Raw genomic sequence first — 22759 nt, 5'->3', positions numbered from 1 at the left:
CTCTGCCAGATTTTTGACATGGTTGGCCAACAGGGTACAGAGCTAGTAAGCAAACACAAGTTGTGTGCAGGAAGACACTCATCCTGCATCTCCCGGGGCAGCACCACCTCTACCTCATTCCTTAGAAGCTCATTAGCCAAACCAGAACAAGGATGGAGAGGACAGTTGGGTCTGGGGGAGCAGAGACTGTGAGACAGGATGGAAGAGCACAGAATGGGTGATTCCAGCCCTGGCCCATTCTGTTGCTTGGGGTCGTGCCAAGCCATGGAGTGGGCTCTGTTTGGCAGGCAATGACTTGCTGTTGTTGATGAGGTGGCAAAAACTAACGAGCAGCTGGAACGCAGCAAGCAGTGCCCAAACAAATGTAGCACGACCCCGTATGACTCAGCTTTCTGTATGGCTCAGCAAGGGATGCTCCACAGGATCCACACCTCAACCCAAAGCCATCAGAGGAAGCCTCAGAAAACAACTAAAGGATCTCAGCATTTTGTCTTTTGAAATTCAGGTCACTTCTCCATTCTTTTGTTCCCAGGGAGCTCTATGGAAAGCTGAAATCCTGCAATGTTTGAATGTCACATGCAAGTGGAGGCACTAGCTACATTGGAAAGAAAGACATTCCCACCCAAAGTCTAGGTGAAATTTCCTTATGAAAATCCTTTGGATATCAAAGCTAACTCCCAGGAGACATAAGCTGGTCTCTTCAGGCTGAACACAGAGGTGGTGTCCCAGTTCTCTCGCTGCCATGAGTACCCACTGGCCTCCTAACAAGATAGCTAGCAGTGCCACAAGTAATTCAGAGACACAGCTCTCTTTCAGCACCCAGTACACATGGCCACAAGCCCTCAGGGCTTACAAAGGAGCAGACCCCTCTGCCCCCATGCTGACCTATCTGGAGACTTGCTCCGCTTGCCCTTCTGGTGGCTGCTCTCCACGGTTCTGTCCATCCCAACAAGCGGTCGGTTTGCAGGGGGCATCCCATCCACCATGCCAGAGTAGTTGATTTCATCATACAGAGGAGCTGACGGGATGGAGGGGGACACAGAGCGAAGGCCATTCAGAGCTTCCAGCAAGGAAATAGGCTCATAGCCTGGAGGGATGTTGTCAGAGTTCTGTGGGTGAGAAGAGAGGGGCGCGTTAAGAAACCCTCACCAGGCTGGAGACATACGGAATGGGAGGCTCAGCTGCAAGCCAGTAAGAACCCCATCACTGCTTCCAACTGTGTACATGCAGCTGTTTCACAGCACCACCAGAATCACTGAGAGAGTGAGAGACTCTAGATAAGAGCTGGTCCTGCAAAACTACTTGCACTTTTCCCCCTGACTGTGTTACCTCAGCTGCTAATGCAAGTCCTGCACAGTCACCTTTGCTAAAATACTGAAAGGGATCACAGAACCACTGACCCCCCCCATAGGCAGGAAGCAAAACTGCACATTTCCATTCCTTCTGTAACTAGTTTAGCTACCAGCCAAAGAGAGCTTTCCAATGCTACTGAACAAGCAATGGTTTAATTGCAAAAATCTTCTTGATCAATAAGGCCCTGCAGATTCAAGAGCTACATGGAGTTTATGCTGTAACCCAGCATGCCACAGGCAGCCCAGCCCACTGCAAACAAAGAGGCAAGACTACAGAAGCCCAACCTTAGATTAATTTAATCTGTTTTAGCCTTGCATCCTCAGGGAGGTTGTTGTATGCTGTACCAAAGATAGTGTTGCTGCTGAGCCTGGCCATGATCCCTGTAGCTTCTGTGCTGGACTTCCAGTCATGCAGCTGCAGACTGAACTCCTCAGGAATCTATTCCATTACAGTCACTAAATTGAGGGTAAGTTGATAGCTGAACTGACTCACCTGTGGTCACAGAAGGAACTAGATCTGATGGAGGAAGAAAGAATGATCAGCAGCTGGGTCAAGAATCAAACTATATCCTCTAAAAACACAGCCTTGTGACATTAATGACCTTGTGCCCAAGACCACAGATGGGAACTGTGAGATACTCAAATCGCTCTGGACCAGGATTGGCTCACAGTTGCTGCTACCTGCACAACAGAGGTTCAAGAGCCACAAGCACAGAGGCATTTGATTTCCATACAGCGGCTCAGAGGTGCTACTGTGTAGACATTAAGTTCAGGAAAACAAAAGCCATTGGCTCAAGTCTGGGGGACCATTTTCTCCTGCCTGTGAAGAGCAAGGCCTGAGGGCTCAAAGCTGCTGCTCACTTTGTTTCACTTGGTAAACAATCAATGACATCGATGATGGAACTGAGTGCACCATCAGCAAGTTTGCTGATGACACCAAGCTGAGTGGTGTGGTTGACACAGTTGAAGGAAGGGATGCCATTCAGAGGGATCTCAAGAGGCTAGAAAGGTGGGCCCGGGTGAACCTGATGAGGTTCAACACAGCAAAGTGCAGAGTTTTGCACTTGGGCCGGAGGAATGCCAGGCATCCCTACAGACTGGAAGGAGCGGTCCTTGAGAGCAGCCCTGTGGAGAAGGACCTGGGGGTCCTGATGGATGAAAAGCTTAACATGAGCCAGCAGTGTGCCCTTGCGGCTTGGAAGGCAAATGGTATCATGGGCTCCATCAAAAGAGGGGTGGCCAGCAGGGACAGGGAGGTGATTGTCCCCTCTGCTCTGCTCTTGCGAGACCCCATCTGGGACACTGCGTCCAAGTGTGGAGCCCCCAGTACAAAAAAGACAGGGAGCTGTTGGAGAGGGTCCAGAGGAGGGCCACGAAGATGATCAGGGGACTGGAGCACCTCCCCTATGAGGACAGGCTGAGGGAGCTGGGCTTCTTCAGCCTGGAGAAAAGAAGGCTGCAGGGTGACCTCATTGCAGCATTTCAATACCTAAAGGGAGCCTACAAACAGGAGGGGAATCAACTCTGAAAGGGTGGATAACAGCAGGACGAGGGGAAATGGTTTTAAGTTGAGGGAGGGGAGATTGAGGTTGGATGTCAGGGGGAAATTCTTTACAGAGAGAGTGGTGAGGTGCTGGAACAGCTGCCCAGAGAGGCTGTGGATGCCCCGTCCCTGGAAGTGTTCAAGGCCAGGTTGGATGGGGCCCTGGGCAGCCTGGTCTAGCATTAAATGAGGAGGTTGGTGGCCTTGCCTGTGGTGGGGGGGTTGGGGATTTATGATCGTTGAGGTCCCTTCCAACCCTGGCCATTCTGTGATTCTGTGAACGCTCAGGTTGTACAACACTGCTCAGAAGCTGGAGGAGAATCTCAGCTACTGCCTACAACATCCTGAGCTTCTGAGCTTTCAGTCTGGAGAGACACTGCCCTCCCCTGGGCCACTTTCCACTACACCAGTACCAGAGCTCCAACAGAAGCACAAGTTGCTTTCTGAGGCTTGTGCAGAGTCAGGGTCACATCAAACTTGTGACAGCCCCATTACAGAACCCAGCCTTAGGTTTTCTCCAGATATGATAAGCCACATTCCTCCTCAGCCTGAGCATCTAGACCAGCATGAGGAAAACTGCAGCCTCCTTAATATTGTTGACAACTATAGTTGCATAGGATTACACAGTGAGAGACCCTTCCTGGGGTAGGGGGGCCTCCCTCACCTTTCCCCTTCCCAGTTTCTGGTCCCCCACAATTGCCTTTCATGCCATCCTCAGCATGACATTCCAGTTACACACTCTCACACCATCTTGGACACTCCTCAACAGAACAAGCTCTATTCTTCCTGTTTCTGAAAAGCAAAGCAGCTCATTGCAGCCAGGAGTCCTAATGCAAGTCCAGCTGTGCCTATTTGCCTACCTCTGTGTTTCAGAACCAGTGAGGGAACCACAGTGAGAAGTGCACACACCAAACTGGATGAGACAAGTGAGAGGGAGCCTTTGGGTGAGCCAAGGGGACAGCAGTTTGCTTATGTTCCTACAAAGCTATGAAATGTCTTCTGCAGCCAGGCTCAGGACCCAGAGGCAGTCACCCACCGGGTCCCTACAGTTTATTCCTCCGCACGCAAGCCAGAAAGGTTAGTGATCATTTGTGCAGGCTGTGAGCATCTCACCACTAACATGGAGACAGTGCTCATGTGTTACAGGCTGTGCAGGAGCACAAGTCAAATCCAGCATTTTAGCAAGCCCTCATGTTTGTAACACCTTCACGTGCTAATGAAGCCGCTGGCAAATAATTGCCATGGGATACAAATACAACTAAGTCCACTTACTGTTTTCCTTTTAGGTTTCCTGCTGGGCAGAGTGACAGTGTTCACTTTAGGGGGTTTAAAGGGACACTGTCAAGAGAAAACCATGTTTTAAAGTAGTTTTTTTTTTCTGGAGGTTAGCAACACAGAGACACCCAGCAACTCCTCACCTTGCTCCAAGTGACAGCGCCTGCTCTCCCCTACACTATGCTCTGCCCTTCTGTTTCTTCCCCTGCCCTATTTCTTAGCCTCAATTGTAGGCAGCAGGGCTACAGTGCTGAAGAGTATACATGGATAAGACCAGGCTGTTCCTGTAACAAGCTGTTCCTGTTCTTATTAAGGCCTACTAGCCTACTACCTCATCTAGAGGCAGAACTCCTCACTCTGATCTCATGTCTCGCCAGAGCCAGCTGTGCAATAGCACCACTCAGGCAATGAGCTTCTGTCCTCAGCACACCAGAGGCATGTGATTTGGTCTGGAGGCCAACAGCACTGCATTTTTCATCCTGCGCTCACTCAGCTGCCTCCCAGACCCTACTCACTCAGGGAAGCTGGCACAAAGAGGCCTGAGTATCCCAGAGCCAAGGGGTTTCATCACAACATGCTGCCACACAGACATCCATAAGAATTGAACGGTAACCCTATTTGCCCAGCCTGTTGTGGCAAATACTGGGACATTTCTGTACCTTTACTTCTACTAACATACGAAAGCAGAAGTCCTAGCTCTATAGAAGAGTTGGGGAAAGGCATTGCATAATGCAGGAAGGCTTTACTCCAAGGCCTGAGCATACCTCCTGAGGTCTGAGGGACACAGGCCAACAGGCCAAGCAACTTGTGCACACACAAGCTGCCTGCCCAGGGTGAGACCAGCATCCAGATTTCGTGTAAAGGGTTACAGTGAGTTACTTACAGAATGCTCATCATGGTCAACGCTCTGTGCCAGGACAGGGCTGAATGACACTGGTGAGAGAGCCCCTGGCTTTTTCCTCACAGCTCGAATCTGCAGTAGGGCACGGAAAGCTAGGAGAAAAGAGCACACAGGTGAACAGACAGCCACAGCACAGTGAGCCCTTGGCCTTCCCACAACAGCCTTAATCTGCTCTTCATGCCCACAGTCCCATTTTATATCTGCAGATCTTATAGCTGTCAGTTTCTCAGTGCCAAAGGTGCACATGAATGAGCTAGACATCTGTTCTGATGCAGCTGGAAGAACTTGCTTGTACACCAGGAAAAGCCCAGGCATTTCCCTACTTCTTACTGCACCCATACACTTTCAAGATCAGACTAAAGCCAGAGGTGCAAATCTATCCCCACTGCCTCTGCACTCCTCAGATACAGATTCCCAGGAAGTCCAGCTTGCGGACACATTCCAAACATAAGCAACCTATTCCACTGCAAAATGCAGATGAGATAATGCTGTTCCATATCTTAAGTTGTGCTACCTACAGTCAAGGCTGTCTAGCACTTCCTCTGATAAGATCTTGCTTTCAGTTATTGTATCTTTGCCAAGTTTGAACTTTTCAGACTTAATATCTCAGGCCAAACATCTGTCTTAGGCTCTTATCCTTTTCTTAAGAAGGAACAATCAAATATCTCTAAGATAAAACACAGGGTATAACACAGGGATCTGCTACTCCATCCAAGATGCAGGCATTTTCTTAAAACTCCTGTATCTCTGGACTTTTGTAAAAAGACAAGGAATTTAGCAAGTACTGTCTGAATGTCAGAACGGGTATTTCATTTATTCCAACTTCAGGAACTGAGCAGTGTAGGTTTAAGCACATCCTCTCAACACTCTGGGAGCCTTGAGGGGGAAGAAAACCTGTGCACTCAGTGCCCACCTTGCTAGCCCTAGAGTGGCAAGAAGGTAGAATCATTGGAGTGATCCACACGCAAACAGAAAAGGCAGGAGTATGCAGGGTAAGAGGTGAGGTCTAGAGAAGGGTGCAGGGCCAGGAAAGCATCACATAGAGTGACCCGGGGCTTCAGTCTGCTTTAAAAGAAATGTTGAGGGAGTTGTGTTAACAACACTAGGATGGCACTAAGCCAATACTGCAATTTCAGCTGCATCAGAGCCAATGCTGCCATACACCTCACTTAGAAGAGAGGGCCTTAAGTTGGCCCCAGTCAAACGGCCTTTCTCCCACTGTATTCCTTCCCTGTTCAAGGATAGTTATTTTAGGTGTCAGGAACCTCCAGACATCACCCAGAAGAGTTGCACATTTGGTATTGAGTCCTGGGGTGGGTTAAATACAATACATACACATCCTCATAGCCTCTATTGACTTAACAGAAGCGCAGGAAGAGAGAAAGATGCCCTTGTTTCCTGGGCAGGAAACTCACGCAGCCTGCAGATGGGGCAGTTGTTGGCCTGGTAGCGCAGGGTGTCAGCACAGGAATTACACAGACAGAGGTGTCTGCAGGGCAGAATAAGAGTGTCCCGGAGATCTGACAGGCAAACCACACACTCATTGCTGTTGTCGCTGTTCTCATCATCTGAAGGCTGAAATGAGAGGCAAAAATTTGTCACAAAAATGGAAAATGGAAAATAAATCTTCTTTCTCCTGCCTTTTCAGGTGCTACCTGTTGGAAACAGGCAGGCAGAGATTACAGTATGTTTCAGGCAGGACACTGCATTACTTGGAGAGGAAATTCAGCTTGTTTTGCACCACGGCTGCTCCATTGTTTGCAGATCACACGCTAATACTCAAAATAGCAGTCTGAGACCAGCACTTCATATGCTCTGCAGCCCAGATGGCAGCAAAGGGCAGCTCTATGTAAGGCTACTGCAAGCACAAAGCAGTCACACAACATGCTTGGGGCTGTGCAGCAAACCAGGATTTGGGAGAAGCTCCTGCCTGAAGATAGGCAATGCTTTTGGCTAAGGCACTTGCATATATGTCGCCCGATGTTACCAATGCTGTGCTCCCTCCTGTACAGAAATGCAGTTTGATCTTGCAAGTTCTAGGTAGCTCAGTTCCATGCAATGCTACAGGAACATGCAGTCCCCCAAAACAAAACAGGAGACGTTTGAAGAGCCACAGCACAAAAGTATGGACACCAAACACAAATACCTGGACTGTGGAGGGGCAATGATCAATAACAGTCAACGAGAAAAAAAGAGCCTCTTGTCTGCACACACTGGGAAGCACCCAGATTGGCCAGTAACCTCAGGGCACCAAAAGCAGCAGTTCACTCTGTCTCCCTGGCTCTGAAACACTGAGCAGTTCACACTGTCTCTCTGGCTCTGAAACACTGAGGGGCACTGATGCCCTCCCCTCCCTGCATTCCGTGCTCCAGGAAATATCCTTATGAGCCACATGCTATCTGAAATTATCTCAGCACAATCACACTGTTTGAGCCTTACTGTGAAGGCCTATCATTCCTGGGCTTCTTCAGTGCCTGTAGTAATGCCACAGACTTGATGGCCATCTTGGAAAGCATCTTTACATTACAATGCCAAAACTCATATGTAAACTTGGAAGTGGAAGGTGCAAGCTGGAAACCCACAGCCCAGGAGCAGGAGCCTTCTGAGCACCCTTACCTTGGTCTCTTGGTTGTTTTTGTTCTCAATGCCATAGATCTCCTGAAGCAGGTAGCTCACCCGGTCAACCTAGGGAGAAAGATAATAGTTGGAGTACTATCAGCTGCTCTGCAATTGCTGTTTTGAGATTATCTTCCCTCCTTCCCTGTGTCAAGATGTCCATGCAACACCCATAGTAACAGGCTCTCCTAGAGTTACTGGAAAACATTAATAGAAACAAACATCACAAAAGATAGCAGGAGAATGAACATGTCCTTGCTCCATAGTGGTGCCTACCCCTACCTGGTGAGTTGAGAGCCCAACTGGCTGCTTCAGTCACTACCAAGATCATCTCAAAAACACTCTGTTTATCACAGAAATCACAAAGTAACATATGCCCAAAATGCACATAAGCCAGAGAAAACCAGCCTTCCACAGTCCCTTCCCTCTGTGAAGCACTGCTTACCTTAGCTAAGATGGATTTCCATCCATCTTCATAATCTCAGGCAAGGAGAGGCTAGGGGTGGTCCTCATTGTGGTGCTGTACCAAAGGCTCATTACTTGCACATCCATGGCTGCACTAGGCTTCTCTTGATGCCTGGGAGCCTAAGGGCAAGCTACTGAAGACAGACAAACTATCTCCCTTACTGCAGTGCCATTTATGACCATCTCCAGGCCCTTGGAAGTATCTTTAAATTGAGGTGTGTGGTAGCACAAAGCAGTGCCAGGTACACAACCCCCAGCACAGAATGAACTCCTCTGAACCATATCTTCAAGCAGATGCTAGCAGCTGCCCCCAAACTACCCTGAGCAGTTGAATTAAAGCAGCACAAGAAAGGCTGATGGCTCAGGTCCCAAAGAAGCAACTCCTGTGCGGTGTTCTCCATGGCTCCATAGCTCAGCCAGCAAGTATAGCACAATACTCTCACAGCTGTATGGAACATTACAGAGATGCTGCTCTGGGGTAGCTCTGCACATGTGCTCCTCTTCACGAAGCAACAGCGAAGCAGCTGCAAGGTAACAAACTGACACATATGGTGAGGAATGGAATGAAACACTTTCCTGTTAGCTCCAGAAACTGTCCAGTTGACACCATGCAGTGAAGCCAAGCCACTAGGAATGCAATGTTACAATGGCTCAGCATTTTTCTGGGGCTCTTGGCATTTCCATGCCTTGCTCCTCCTCCTCTGTCAAGCCAGGTGCTCAGAAGAGCAATGGCTGTGCTGTAGGATTTCAGTGCTGTAGAACACACTCCATGCCACGATGGGAGCACAAGCTAGTTACATCCAGCCTGCCTACTAGTTTAGAAATGCTCTGAGCTGGGATGCAGCAACTTCAACAAACCAATTCCAGAGTCTGCCTATTTAACTCAGTATGCAGCTGTTCTAGGCCTGCATTTCAAGGCAATGAGGTCAGCAGTTGGACTGTCAAGCAAAATCCTCTGCAGTGTCTCACAATCCTCCCAGGAAGTTTGTGAACAATTATGTGGGAGCTGTCCTTTTATAATTCAACATGTCAAAGAGAGTCTTTTTACAGCATCCTGACTCCTCCGAGGATCACGCTGAGTGATAGTGAGTGCACAATGGCCAGCTCAAAGAGCAAAATACATCAGGAAGGGAGAGACCCAAGTCTCTGCAGGATCCTGTGTTCATTTTACTGCTTGCTTCAAAAGAAATCCCACAAGAAGCTCATGTGGCCCTACTAAGAAAAGAGCGAGCAGCACAACATGGCTCTTACTACAAGATCTCTAGGTTTTAAAACAGTAGGGGTAAATAAAAAGTAGGTGATACTACACAGTGCAGTCCCTCACCTTCTCATCTCTCCTGCAGCATGTCATTCTTCCCGAGACTTCTGTTGCTAAATTCAGATCCAACTGATGCACACAAGAGCCACTGGCCAACTGCAGGTCATGATTCTTCTCTATCCCATCTGTTCCCATTCAACCATGTTCTTTTCTTTTTATTTAAGAACAGGCTGGTACATACACTATAACTGATTTTGGCTGAGAGAACAAAACAGTCCAGCTCATTAGCTGCTGCTTCCTGCTCCCAAAGAGCTTAAGAGATCCATGCACACACGAGGCACCCAGGAATCCTGGCACTGGCAAGGAGGGGCAGACAAAAGAAAGGCTGCAATGGGGAAGCATTTATAGCATTATACATATGGATTATTCCCAACATACTCCATACTTCTGCTCTATGCTCTTATAGATGCAGATGCTACATTAGTTTCAGTGGAACTGTGTGTTCTTCTAGCAAGAGTTTACTTCTATTTTAAAACCGATGGGAGAGAACATATAAGCATTAAATTTTACAAACTGCCAAGAGAAAAAAGCACTGACAACCAAACACTGAGTGGGAAGGACACATGCTGTGCCAGCACAGACAGACAAGCACACGCTGTTTCACTGCAGAAGTCAGCCTACCATGTCATGGTAGGGAAGGAACTTCCTTAGAGAGCACTTCTAGCAACACAGTCCTCCATTTGGAAAACCCAGAGCACTAAATGGAGAACGAAGCACACAGTGCATTAGTGTGCACAGCAATCCAACATCAATTCAGAGAGCTCATAGCCATGTATGCACCATCATTAAATAAAAAGGCAAGATAAACAAGCTGCTTTCTGTCAGCTCACCAGTGTAGTGCTCCTCTCAGAGCAGAAGAAAATGTGAGAACAAGGTGCAACTGACATCACACTGCTCTGCTCCCTCAGAGCTCAGCAGCCTTTTCCAGCACAGCACACAGCTCTCCCTGCAGAATGCACTCTTCTGGATGTTCCCACCACATGCCTGCCCTTCGCTCTGTGGACTGATTTCTGGAACCATCCCTGGCTGGTTCCTAACAACACCTGTGGGAAGCAGACCTGGGACTCAGCCAGGAACCACGCTGCAATAGAACCAAGCTCAGAGGAAGGACGAGCGCAGGGCTCAGTGCAGGCATCAGGCTGGTAACTCATCTCCTGCAATGAACTCATCAACTGCAATGAAGCCCTGACAGGGAGGGCTAAGGCTGCTTCTGCTGGGCAGGAGCAAGCCTGAAGGACAGACCTCGAGTGCATGCACAGCACTGGTGAGGCAGATAGTGAGTTACTGAACACGGAACTTTGCCGACTGAAAACCACAGCTCATACTCTGAAACAGCTCACACTTCCCTCCCATCTGCCTTTTTACCCCACGTACCTCCAGGGCTTGCACTCTGCACCAGACATGTGGGGGAGCTCACACTGCAGCTGCAGCACAGCACTGAGGTGCAGAACCCTGACTGGTGCAGTTCTGGCCAGTTCAGGGAGTGAACCATGTGGTTTTCTGCTGGGCACAGTTTATTCCAAACTATTTTAAACTCTCAAGGGCAAGAAGTCTGCACCTTCTCCCCAGTCTGCGTCAAACCCAGTCTCAGCACAGACAGCTTAGAAATCTTATCTGAAAGAAATCTGCAAGATAGGTTCTGCAGACACAAAGCCATTTACAACTGTTGCTTTGAGGCAGCTAGTTTCTATCAACATCAGGAAAGGGACTGCTCATCCTAATACAGTCATCAGACAAGATAATGCTCTGAAACAACAACAAAAAAAAGGCAACCAAAAGTCACAGTGCAGAATTATTTTCAAAAATAAAAGCGAAGAGTATGTCTGTTAGTTCACCCATACTGTTCTTGAAAACAGGACAGTCCCAACAACGTGCTGCAGAAGTGCCTGATGAGGAGCAGGGAGCACCAACAAGCCAGGAACTGAATCAGTCATAGAGGAGGTAAAGCTGCAGAAAAGAGCCAAGCATGGCTAAGAGAATATGAGGAGCATTAGTGTGAAATGTGGAGGAAAAAACGACGATGCAAAAACGTATTTCTGCAGCAAGAAGCACAAAGCTAAACTTATCCATGATTATCACACAAATATTGTATGTTCAAGAACAACAAGGAAATGAGAACACTGCATGCTGTGTGTACTGCAGTGAGGATGGAGGTTACAGCAACAAGGACGGGAAGGGTCGAGTTTCCAAGCAACAAGGAAGTAATTTCAAGATGTGGGAAGAATCCAGACAGATCTAGTGAGTAATGCTCAGACTTGATGAGAGCTCCAGCAATGAAAAGGATGACAAGACTACAACAGATGCAGGAATGGTAGGAGGAAGCCAGTCAGGTACTGAAAGTCCCCTTACTTCAGCCAAGTTTTACATAAGCCACTGCTCTGTGAAGACTCCAAACTAACATGACTGAATCACTGCTCTCAGTACCACCCAATCTGCTGAATTCCTGCCTCATATTTTGTGTCTCTTAAGACTGTGCATCAGAACAATATCAGATTGGATTGAGCTAACCTGAAGAGCGTTATCCTTCATACATATGCAAGATGCATGCCAAAGCTGCTAGGCTATTTAGGACAGTTTTTCAGGAAACAAAGCATCTCCCAGATCCATCTGAACAGCTTACTCGTATGTTCAACTTTATTTCTTCCCTGTCACCAAGACATTTAAATCTGATCCTTGCAGCAGGACTGCTACCCAATTTCCTTTCAGAAGCTTAAACTCTTGGCAAAAAAAATCAAAGTATGCATTAGCTTATGTATTTCTCTCCACGCAGGACCAAGTGCAATTTCAATCTTGATAAGGCTTTGCACAGTTTCTGTGCATTGCACCACACTGGGCTGGGCTAAAAGAGGTCTACAAATCCCTAACATTCTGTTTGCCACTCTCCCTTCTTCCCTTGCCCTCCTCACGTGTGCAGTCTGTATAAACTAGAGTCAAAGAACGACGGTGCCTGCTCAAGTCCCAGGATACTCACAGGGGACAGGCAAGTCGGGCCAACAGGTTTCAATCCATGGGATTTTTTCCAGAGATACTATAGACACAAAAAGGAAGCTTATGCGGGGAGAAGATAACCATAAGATCCCTTATCATTTTCACATCCACGTATGTGGAAACCTATGAGCTAACAGTAATCAGCCTCTAAGCAGGACATGAGGAGTCGGCAAAGATATCCTTCCACAGCACAAAACACAGAACCTAAAGCAACCAGGCAGTGTGGACACACAGATGTGCTTCACGTTACTTAACATGCATAGTCCTTAAGCTCATTTACACAAACCTAATTTGCACACACCTACAGAGATATCAAAACATCAATACTGTGGTCCCAATTTTATAAAAGCACCAAATATCTGTGAGGCAGCAATATATATTGCAAGGAATTTATACACAGTGCCTGACTTGCAGAGAAGAATAAACAGGCTTGCATGACTGCACTGCCATATTTGTTGCCCCAACACACACAACATCCAGCCCAACACTAACCAACTTTGCTGGTGCTATCTGAGCTAAGTAGCCAAGATGTCAGGCCCTTGGTGAACTAATATCAAAGTTTCCCACCAGGTACCACTGAGTGTCTGTGGCACACAAATATGACTTTAATCAGCAACAAACAGGTACTTACAATCTGCTTCTGTTTTAATGGCTTCACGGAGAAACTGCCATCAACATGCTAGGAGGAAAAAAATAAAAAAGAAATGCATTAAACAGACAAAACGTACAAAAATTAAAACAGATCAATTATCAGTTGTCATCTCTTAGCTAAGGGAAAAGTGGCATGTGTATTATAACATGAACAGCAACCACTCCCAGCAGTGGAGTGGAACATCAGTGTGCTCCTTGTTCACTGCAGCACAGAGGCAGATGGACCTTGCTCAAGTTACTTAGCTTCTTGGCTCAAGTGGGCCAGAGCATACACAGAAATCCATTGGCACACTGCATGCTTTCAGGATGCAGCCAGCCCAGCTGGGTGCAAACACTTCTTCAACAAATGCAGCAATAATTGGCAGGAGGTATTTGTTAAGTCCCTAGGTAGCATCCCGAGTCAGAGCCATTCTCGAGGCTGAAGCCCCAGGAGAGCAGTGGGTGGCATGAGGCTGAAAGCAAGGCTTGGCCACTGGATGCTATCAGAAACACGTGCCCTGCCTCAGCACCCCTAGCATTTCACTGGTATAGCTGCAGCAGGCACAACTGTAACAATTCTGTGTGTACCTGGTGTCAGAATTAGCATCAGGAATAATGTGCCAGTTCTATTTTCTCCATCATCCACAAGTGCCAACTGATGTGAATCAAACCAACTCCTCTGCCAGAGTACTGAGAGCACAGAAGGAGACTGAGGGGAAAACTCCTGCAAGGCCTACTGCTGCGAGCAGCTGCAGACATGCATCTGTTTGCTGGAGGAATTTCAGAAGGAAGGCACAAAAACATTACACCAAAAGACAAAACAGTACTGTTTTCCAGGCAAACACAAAATGCCAAGTTTCTGACTTTGGAAAAGCTACAAGGTCAGATGCTGTGCAGTGTCAAGGTTACTGTTCTGCTCTTAAAGACGCACACAAACAGCAAGCTGCTGAGGCTGCTGACCTGCCTGTCCTCCAAACATACTTTGCTGATTAGCAGCAGTGATTATTAGCAAAAACCTCCTCCAGACTGATGTATCTACACTTCAAAAGCTGCAATTATTCTAAGGATAGGAGGAGAAAGAACTCTATAAGCACTTTGCCCTCTGACCTTTAAAAATTTTTTTTAATTTATTTTATTTTAAGCATTCAGCTGGAAGATCAGAAGTAAGGAGTGGCCTCAATGGCACCTCCCACTCAGAGCACACACAGACTGGGAAAAGAAGGGAAGCAGATTAAGTCTTTGAGCTAGACACAAGGCATGAGACAACACGGATGGAATGGCCTGAGCAGCTTTAGTTGGCTCCCAGTTCTGTTGTTCATCTTGCTGAGCACTGAGGGGACATCTGCCATCACCTTTATGTATCCAGACAGCTCAGAAGCTCTGCACAGCACATGGAAATTATCTATAATTCTTGAAAGCCTGCTTCCAAAGCTAGAGTGGTTAAGCTACTTTCCTCATGAGCCAGAAGTTTCCAACGCTTCACTTTTGCCCTCACATTAGTACATTCCCAATACACACCAGACCACTCTGCGGGGCTTGGCACTGCCCTTCCTCCCCCAAAGCCAGCTGCATGACTGTGTTCTCAGGGTTTGAAGCTGTATGGGACCCAGAAAACACTGTAAGAGCTCTAACAATGTCCAGCATATTTAACACACACTGGGAGATGTAGCACCTTATGGTATCAGTCGCAGCTTAGGTGACACAAATCACAGCTCACAACTATGGAAACTAAGCTTGTTCCATAGGAAGGTATCTCAGGGAAAGATTTTTCTACAAGGCACAGTTATCAAGTGCTGGCCCTGGGATTCTACAGTGCAGTCCCATCAAGATGCAGCAGAACTCCAAACTCTAAAGCCCTTCCCAAGGACCTAATGCCCACACTGTCCTCCCCCAGGTGCTGCCAAGCAATGACTGAGGGATTCCAGAGACTTTTTGATCTTTCCAGCTCATCTCAATGAGGCTATTAGAAGAACAGTCCCAGGAGTGCTGCAGCTACCCATCTCATTTCTCACAGATCTCTAATTGTCCGGAGTAAGTCCAACACATACTGAGCTAAGCAACAAAACAAACCTTGAACACTTGGAGCATCTTCCAACCACAGGGCTTCCTGAGGACTGACTGTGCTGCCGAGGCCCTCTGACTCAGCTTGTCACCATCTACACTATCCACCTAGGATAAGTCTTGGCAACTTACTCTTGCTTACTTCTGGACATGATAGGGATGGCGTGGACTGAGAAGAAGTCAGCCTACATGCCAGCCTGGAAGCAGGAAGTTCTAACAGCACAGCATTAATGCTGCTCTCTTCAACACGCTCAACTCTACTCCAGCAACATTTGCCTTATCTTAAAATGACATCTTAAAATGTCCAGACACAACATAAAGTAGTTAGGAATCTTGTAAATGTTTTCAAGATACGTCATCACGTGAAGAGATTGTAATCAAAGCTTGTGCTTAGCCTCCCCACATTGGCAGTGCTCAGGTCAGCTACTATCAAGGAAAAGTGAAGACTTTATGCAGGATGTACCCTGAGCCCTAAAAGGGTTTGGTGCTAAACATAAAGTAAGGCCAAACAAAGGTGCAGCAGGCTCTGGACACAGCAAATCCGGTTCTGTAAACTGATCACAAGGCCCTGGAAAGCTGCACACTAGCAGCCTTGGTCAACATCTACCACTCTCAAACATCACAGATTCCACGGCACACCCTCTCCCCACACACAGGAAACACCAGCTACAATTAGCTGACTGACCAGCTCAGGTACAAATAGTGATTACAGACTGCACAACAGTCGCTGCAAGCTATTATTTGTTCTGCAGTACCACTCCTGAACTCTAGTTTCATGCCAGGACCCCAGTGTGCTAAGTGATATATAAACACAAACTAATGACCCGTGGAAATATTTACATATACAGTGATAAGGACGGAAAAGAGAAGTCATTTACCTTTTCAAATGCAGCCAGAAGAACATGGGCATGGCCTGTCACCTCAACCACCACTGCAGAAAGACAGAACACTCCTGGTTAAACATTGAAAGCAGCACAAGCATGATATCACCACGAGTTGAATTTTAGTCAGATTTTAGAATTTGCACTTTTTAAACTGATACCACCTTCACTTTTGCAGTTTAAAAGAAAGAAGACCTGGGGACCCACAGACCAGTCAGCTTCACCTCAGTCCCTGGGAACGTGATGCAACAGCTCATCCTGGAAATCATTTCCAGGCACATGAAGGAGAAGGAAATTGTCAGGAGCAGTCAGCATGGATTCACCAATCATCAGGCCCAACCAACCTGATAAGCTTCTATAATGAAATGACCAGCCTGATGGATGAGAGAAGAGCAGTGCATGCTGTCCTCCAGGACTTCGGTGAGGCTTTTGACACTGTCCCCTGTAAGATACTCAGAGGGAAGTTGCTAAAACACAGGATGCATAAGAAACACTAAGACGAAGAGTTCAGTGGAATTCTGCTCTCTCCCTATATTCTTGGCTGTAGTTACTTGAATCTACTACAAAGAAATAAATCTATCAGGTTTAACAGCAGCTGGCAGCCCTTCCAGCCCCAGTACTTACTACTTTATTATAGTCTAATCCTACATGCTTGTAAAACCTTTATTTCTCATGTTTCTAGAGAGCAAAACATCTCTGTCCAGTTATCAGATTTTTTTTTTCCCAGTGACAAATATCCCATCTTCCTCTTCCAAATCAGAGGCCCCCATCTTAATCCAACAGCATTCACAAGGGGCCATCAGAGGTTTCTGTACTGCATCCATGGCTCTACCAGCAAAAAAAAGGCACAGGGAAACATATGTGCTAAATAGAGGAAACCAAGGCACAATCCTGACCTCTTTGGCTCAAGATTCCACAGTTCTGTTCAGCTCCAATTGTCTACATTTTGTCTAACTATGATCAATCTGTGGAAATGGGAGGTCTTGGAGGAATCTCTGAAGGAAGGAAAGGTATGCCACCACCCAGCCCCACCTGAAATACCAGTGCTGTGGTCAGCAAATGCAGAAGAGCAGACAGGCAGCTCTATGAGCTTTGTGCCAGAATGTTAACAGCTGAAGAAAATTACTCCTGTGATGTCTAAAAATAATGGGAGCTTGACAGCTTCTTTGGGGACCCCCATGAACAGCAAAGGCAAAGCAGGAACCATTCACTGGGCTGTGGCACAGAGACCGTGCTTGGAAACAGCAGTCTATGGAACAGGAGTCTCGGACTGCAGATTTGCTAAATAGCCAAGGATGGTCAAGAAATGAGGATGCAATCAGGAACACAGTGGTATCCAGAACAGAGGGGTTGAACTGGGATTTCACCCGCATGCTCCCTCTCTGCCAGACAAGAACTAGCCTGTTCCAGGTCTTGAGTAAATGAAATGCAGGTCCCTCACTGCAGTCTGAATAGCTGAGGAAGAGATAACAGAGATGGCTTCCCTTCATAGCCTGTTCATTCAAGCAGCACATACGGCTGGAGCAGCACAGCACCTTCCACCCCTTAAGGATTTCTGCACCTTTACTGAGAGCAATTCCACAAGCAGGAATGAAGAGTGCTAACACTGCAAGCTTACATTCTTCAAGGAACACAAACATGTCCTTGGCAGAAATCAGTCCAAACCGACATCTTGCTGACTGCTATTTTAATTTCCCATTCAATTTTATTCATTGCAAGTAGTTACAAGCTAGCTGTCATTTTCCAGGTACCCCAAACACACAAGTCTAGCTCCTGCCCATCTCATCAGTAAAAAAGAACCAGAACACACAGCAATTTCTCCCAGTCTTGTTCAAGTGTCACATATTTTTGTGGTGATATTCTTTCCAGGAGAGGATTTAAAAGAAACCGTGTTTCCAGACTATTAATATAGATGACAGTTCACTGTTGGCTAAGAGCTGACATATTATTATATATGCATAAATGTATGCTTCCCATGCTGCCTCCTCTTCTATTTTTGGTCTTTCTCAATATGTCTAACATAAGAAAGTAGAAATATATTGGCAAAAGTTCAACAAATAGTGGAAGTTGTTTTTTTTAACTGTGATCAGGATATATATGTCAATTATACTAACAGCACCTGAAATCAGTAAAAACAGATGCACTCTAAAAGCAATTTCTTTTATGTTGCACTACGCTGTGTTAGTCACACTTTAAATTGGTCCATCCAGTTCTGTTTGCTTGGAGGACTGTAAAACAATGCAATGAACTTCTGTGCACTTTCACATAGGAAGCAGAGCACACAAACTGCAATAAAAAATACAATCTAAAAAGGATTTTTTCCTTTCTGCTTTTTCTTCAGTTTGGTCCAAAAAGTTGCCAAAAGCAGAAGGGGAATGCTGGTCCTGCTGAGCACAACAGCCATCAGTTGTAGAGAACATGTGACTTTCTTGTGCCCCTTTCATCACCAATTCTCAGAATGAGTGCAAACACACAGAGCCCAAAAGCACACACACCCTAAGGAAAACACAGCACAAGGTGATTAACAATCTAAACATTTACTGCCCACTCTCCTCTAAAAGGGCAGCGTGCTTTAAAAGTAACCAGCAGTATTATTTACCATCAAAAGTCATGCTCTTTTATTAATATCATTCAACTTCCTTTGGGAAAAAGAAGATAATTTTAAAGTGCTGAATTAATTTGTATGTGGTTGAACAGTGGCCTGAGGATTTAAAAGCCATTTCTTTTCTTCTGAGAGTTCCTCAGCCCTACAGACAGCTCTAGCTTTCACAAAGATGATTCAAACCTCAAAGAGCTAGAAGAGACAAACTCCATCCTTGTGTTACAAGACTGCAAACACAAAACTGAAAGAGAGAGGGAATCATTTGTTCCAATTTGGGCCTGGCTTTGGTGGCAGAGCCAACATCTAACCCTAACTCTCCCAAACCCCACTCCAACACTAACTACCCAGCCAATTTTCCTGTCAAAAAATCAAGCTTACCTTTAAAAGCATATCTTTATGCAAGAGTCTGTGATTAGCTGGACTCTTCTAATGAAAGAAAGTGATGGTGAATTCCTGAAATAATTTGATTCTGGAAAGGTTCCTGACACCTTTGCTGCCTGTAAAATGTTTTTGCTTTTGTAGGACGAGGCCTCCCCTGAAGGGTCACTTAACATCCAGCCAGAGGGAAGACTGAATAAGTGTATGCCATGCTTACCATCCCCTTCATCCACCACTGCTCTGATGACCACTGGAAACACACCACGGTCCAAGTCAAAGTTCAGCTGAAGGAAAGAAACAACATCAATTTAGACCATTCACACCAGGCCTGTCAGAAGAATTGCAATAGTGTTAGCAATAGAAGAATGAAGTTACAGGACACCAAGCTTTCACCTGCAAGGGCAGCAGGCTCTCCCAGTAAAGGCTGTGCTGCCACCCCAGATGTGCCCATGGGTCTCAGAGGTTATGAGGCTTCAGGAAGCACTAAAAGCAGAATTCTCTGCATTATTTGTTGATAATTTAGCCCTTTCTGAGGAGTTGGAGAGGCTGTAAGGTCCCCTCCAACTCAAGCCATTCCATGACTGTAGAACAGCAGTACACATTATGCTCCCTACCTCCTACCACAAAAAAGCAACCCTGATTCTTGTATGAAGTTCTTGAAGATGTAAAAAGAAATCTGCAAAACTTCAAGCTCACACTGCACTTTGAAGAAACAGCAGACTGATTTCCATCTCTTGGCATGTTATGAAGCTCAGGTCCCTGACCTTCTAATGGATGAGAGTGAAAATTTAAGAGTTGAGAGTTTCCTTGAGTGCAAGGAAAATAGACTAAATTTCTTCCTTTGCCTTGCACTTCATTAAAGCACTTCAAAAGCTATGTGTGATCTTAAACACACAAGAAAAATACCTTACAAACACTGTCCTATGCCAGGAACAGAAGTGGCTCACAGACTGGATTTCTAGTGTTTCTATTAATTACTGATTTGGTTTTCTTGTCTCATCTCTTGCCAAGAGAAAAAAAGATGTCCTTTCACCATGGTGCTCCAGGCAGTCTGTTTCCAGTTTCCCAGTGAAAGCTGAGACTCACTTCAAAGCGCCGCGGGGTCCTTCAAGTGATGCTCTGGGGCCTCCTGATCTCTCCTCACCCTCTGCACCACTGGAGCTGTGATTTCCTCCATTAAAGGCTCTCAAAAGATATACCAGGAGGATAATCTCAGTCACCAGCACAAATGGCAACCCAGAACACCAGATTGGATGCAAGGCAACCCTCACAGCAAGCCCTGGCATAGCTGGAAATGGTTCCACTCTGGATGAACCACATCTAAATGTTGATAACTGTTCATGGACATCATGTACCTTGGCATCCATCCACCAAGAGGCCACAGCCCACTGCTCACATGGCTGCACCTCTGTTACTAGCTGCATGCATGTGCTTTGGTCTATAACTCACAGCCTCCCATGGGCTGTGTGAGAACAGAGGCAATCCCATCCCTACCTCTCTTTTGCCAGTAGTTGAGTGGCTCAAAGGCACACGATCTGAACGTTTTCTAGAAACAACTCCTAGCTGCATTATGCACACAACTGCTCAAATATGCATATCCAGCTCTAAATGGAAAGCACGCGCTGGAAGGCCTTATGGGTTGAGCCCTGCTGTCTTTTCAAACCTGAGGGATGCAGATTTTCATTCTTTCATGATGATTTTACATCATCTCTCATCATTCTCATGGTGATTTTACATTTTATTCCTCCTTCAAGTGACCATAATCTCCTTTTAAAAGAGCAGAGTAACAGAGAGAACATAAAAGCATAATTTAACACCTCAATACTTGGAGGAAACTAATAGGGTTGCTATTTTCTATCCTGCATTTTTGAGCTATTATAGCATACCAGAGAAGGAGAAAAAAATAATTAATTGAGGACAGCTAATTAAGACTGTTGAAAGAAACTTAAGGCCTTGCTTTGCTTCCTGCTCTGACCTACTGCCATAACACAACAGCTACTTTTTGTCCACGTGAAAGAAAAGTGGCATCACAGTAAAGCAACCAAGTGGGGTTGCTTTACCATATAAACTATTGCACCCTCATACAAAAGGCCTCTTTAATGGCTCGTTTCCCAATCATTTTTAGGGGCTTGAAAATAACTGCCAACACAAGCTTTACACTATGGCTCACGAGCAAACCAGCGTGTTAGGAAAACAAAGTAAAAAGTGTGTTTTTATAAGGTTTTTATAAGGTTTTTCCACATAACAACTCAACGTAACACTATTTTCCACTCTGCTGACCAGCCAAGAACTACATCATCATCTCTGAGCATTACACTGAGCAAAAATGTGAAAGAAATCTTTTTTTTTTTTTTGACAACACCAACAATGAAATAGGAGGGCAATGTGAACACGTAACTGCACACAGCTGAATGATAACATTCAGCCAGCTGTCAGATAAAAGCACTGCATTTCAGGGGACTGTTAAGAAGATTTAGCATTTTACTGGACTTGAGAGAAAAAAAAACAAACAACGTATACACGCAGCCAAAGTGGGGAAAGAAACTTCTGAATCACAGTGTTCTAAACCACATTGTCTCCACAACCAGAGCCTCCATAAAAGCAACGAAAAAGACCAGAGGATGCAGCAGAACAAGCAGCAAAGGGAGCTAGAAACTTACTTTTCTACTGCATCTCCCTTCCCCTTTAAGCTGTCAAAGGGACGTGACTTTAGTACTCAAATTAAAACCTTGCTGGCAGGAACAAAAGTGAAAACCAAGCTTCCCAATTCTTTAAGAAAGGGATCTAAGCTCCTACTTTCCAGTTCTCTCAGATGACAGAAGGGGTTGAAAAGCAGCTCTTCCAGGCTTTTGTAGGCTGAACTTGTGAAATCATATATTGGCAGAGAAACCAGGACATCAGGAGACCAGACTCTGCAGGCTCCTGCTAACTGCCACAGTGCTGTTAAAGCACACGACTGATTCTAGTTAAAACTGCAACTCCAAGACAATAGCTATTCAATCTTTTCAAAACACATGAAAGATGACTTTTCTTTCTTTCCTTTTTTCTTTTTTTTAATCTTAATTTTTTAATAGGTAGTGTTTCCTATTAGGGTTCACATACACAATGCTCTTATACAAGCCTGAGAGAAGAAATGAGCATTGTATTAATTTTGACCTGGGAGAAGGGTCTGCAGGAACAAGTGTATTAGCAGTAGCTACAGACCAAATCCTCTGCATGAGGAATGTCTCAGGACAGCTCTGCACAGAGGAGGGCAAACAGCAAAGCCTTTCTGCCTTGTGTAACATGCAGGGAAACCCTTGGGCCAACATTTAGAGGCTCAAGAAGCAGAGTTACTGCCTGGACTGGAATTCTGCAGAGATACCAAAATTAATAGGACTCCATAGATCTTGCTATGTAGAGAAAGCCACAGAGCTTAATTAAAACCAAACCTTCATCTGTTTGCAGTTATGGGTTAAAGAAAAATAAAAGGATGAAGGCATCCCCTTATTCGGCATTAATGAACCAGTGTGGATCTGCCCCAAGGGGGAGAGTATCCCCTCACTGCACAGTACTGCTTGAGCTAATAATGCAGGACACAGCCCTTAAATAGAATAAGACTTTTTTAGAACAGCAGTCTCCAAACTATTTTAATTTTTCACTCCCATAAATATAACAATTTTGGTCATACACTCCTTGTATATATATATACATATATAAATTTATGAATTATCAACATTTATTGCTGAAGTTCTTCTCACACCCTAATG

The 22759-nt window shown here is 45.8% G+C and overlaps 1 protein-coding gene across 5 annotated transcripts in view; it reads right to left on the bottom strand.

The window, feature by feature from the left end:
• MGRN1 (mahogunin ring finger 1) overlaps window positions 1-22759 on the bottom strand; it is a 48837-nt gene that overhangs the window by 3343 nt on the left and 22735 nt on the right. For 3 of the 5 annotated variants that reach the window (XM_031595242.2, XM_031595240.2, XM_090151895.1), the window contains 8 exons: window positions 19228-19294; window positions 16028-16080; window positions 13090-13137; window positions 7688-7756; window positions 6487-6646; window positions 5054-5163; window positions 4168-4233; window positions 886-1109 (listed from right to left, as the gene is read on the bottom strand). In XM_031595242.2, coding sequence (XP_031451102.2) covers window positions 886-1109; window positions 4168-4233; window positions 5054-5163; window positions 6487-6646; window positions 7688-7756; window positions 13090-13137; window positions 16028-16080; window positions 19228-19294 — 797 coding nt within the window. The remainder of the gene's footprint in view (window positions 1-885; window positions 1110-4167; window positions 4234-5053; window positions 5164-6486; window positions 6647-7687; window positions 7757-13089; window positions 13138-16027; window positions 16081-19227; window positions 19295-22759) is intronic. The other 2 variants (XM_031595244.2, XM_031595241.2) reach the window with 1 other exon arrangement.

This window comes from Phasianus colchicus, chromosome 16 (genome assembly GCF_987193195.1).
Source record: "Phasianus colchicus chromosome 16, bPhaCol1.hap1.1, whole genome shotgun sequence".
In the NCBI taxonomy this organism is placed as follows: domain Eukaryota; kingdom Metazoa; phylum Chordata; class Aves; order Galliformes; family Phasianidae; genus Phasianus; species Phasianus colchicus.
Note: the sequence above shows the minus strand (reverse complement) of the source record. Positions and strands in the feature narration are given on the sequence as shown.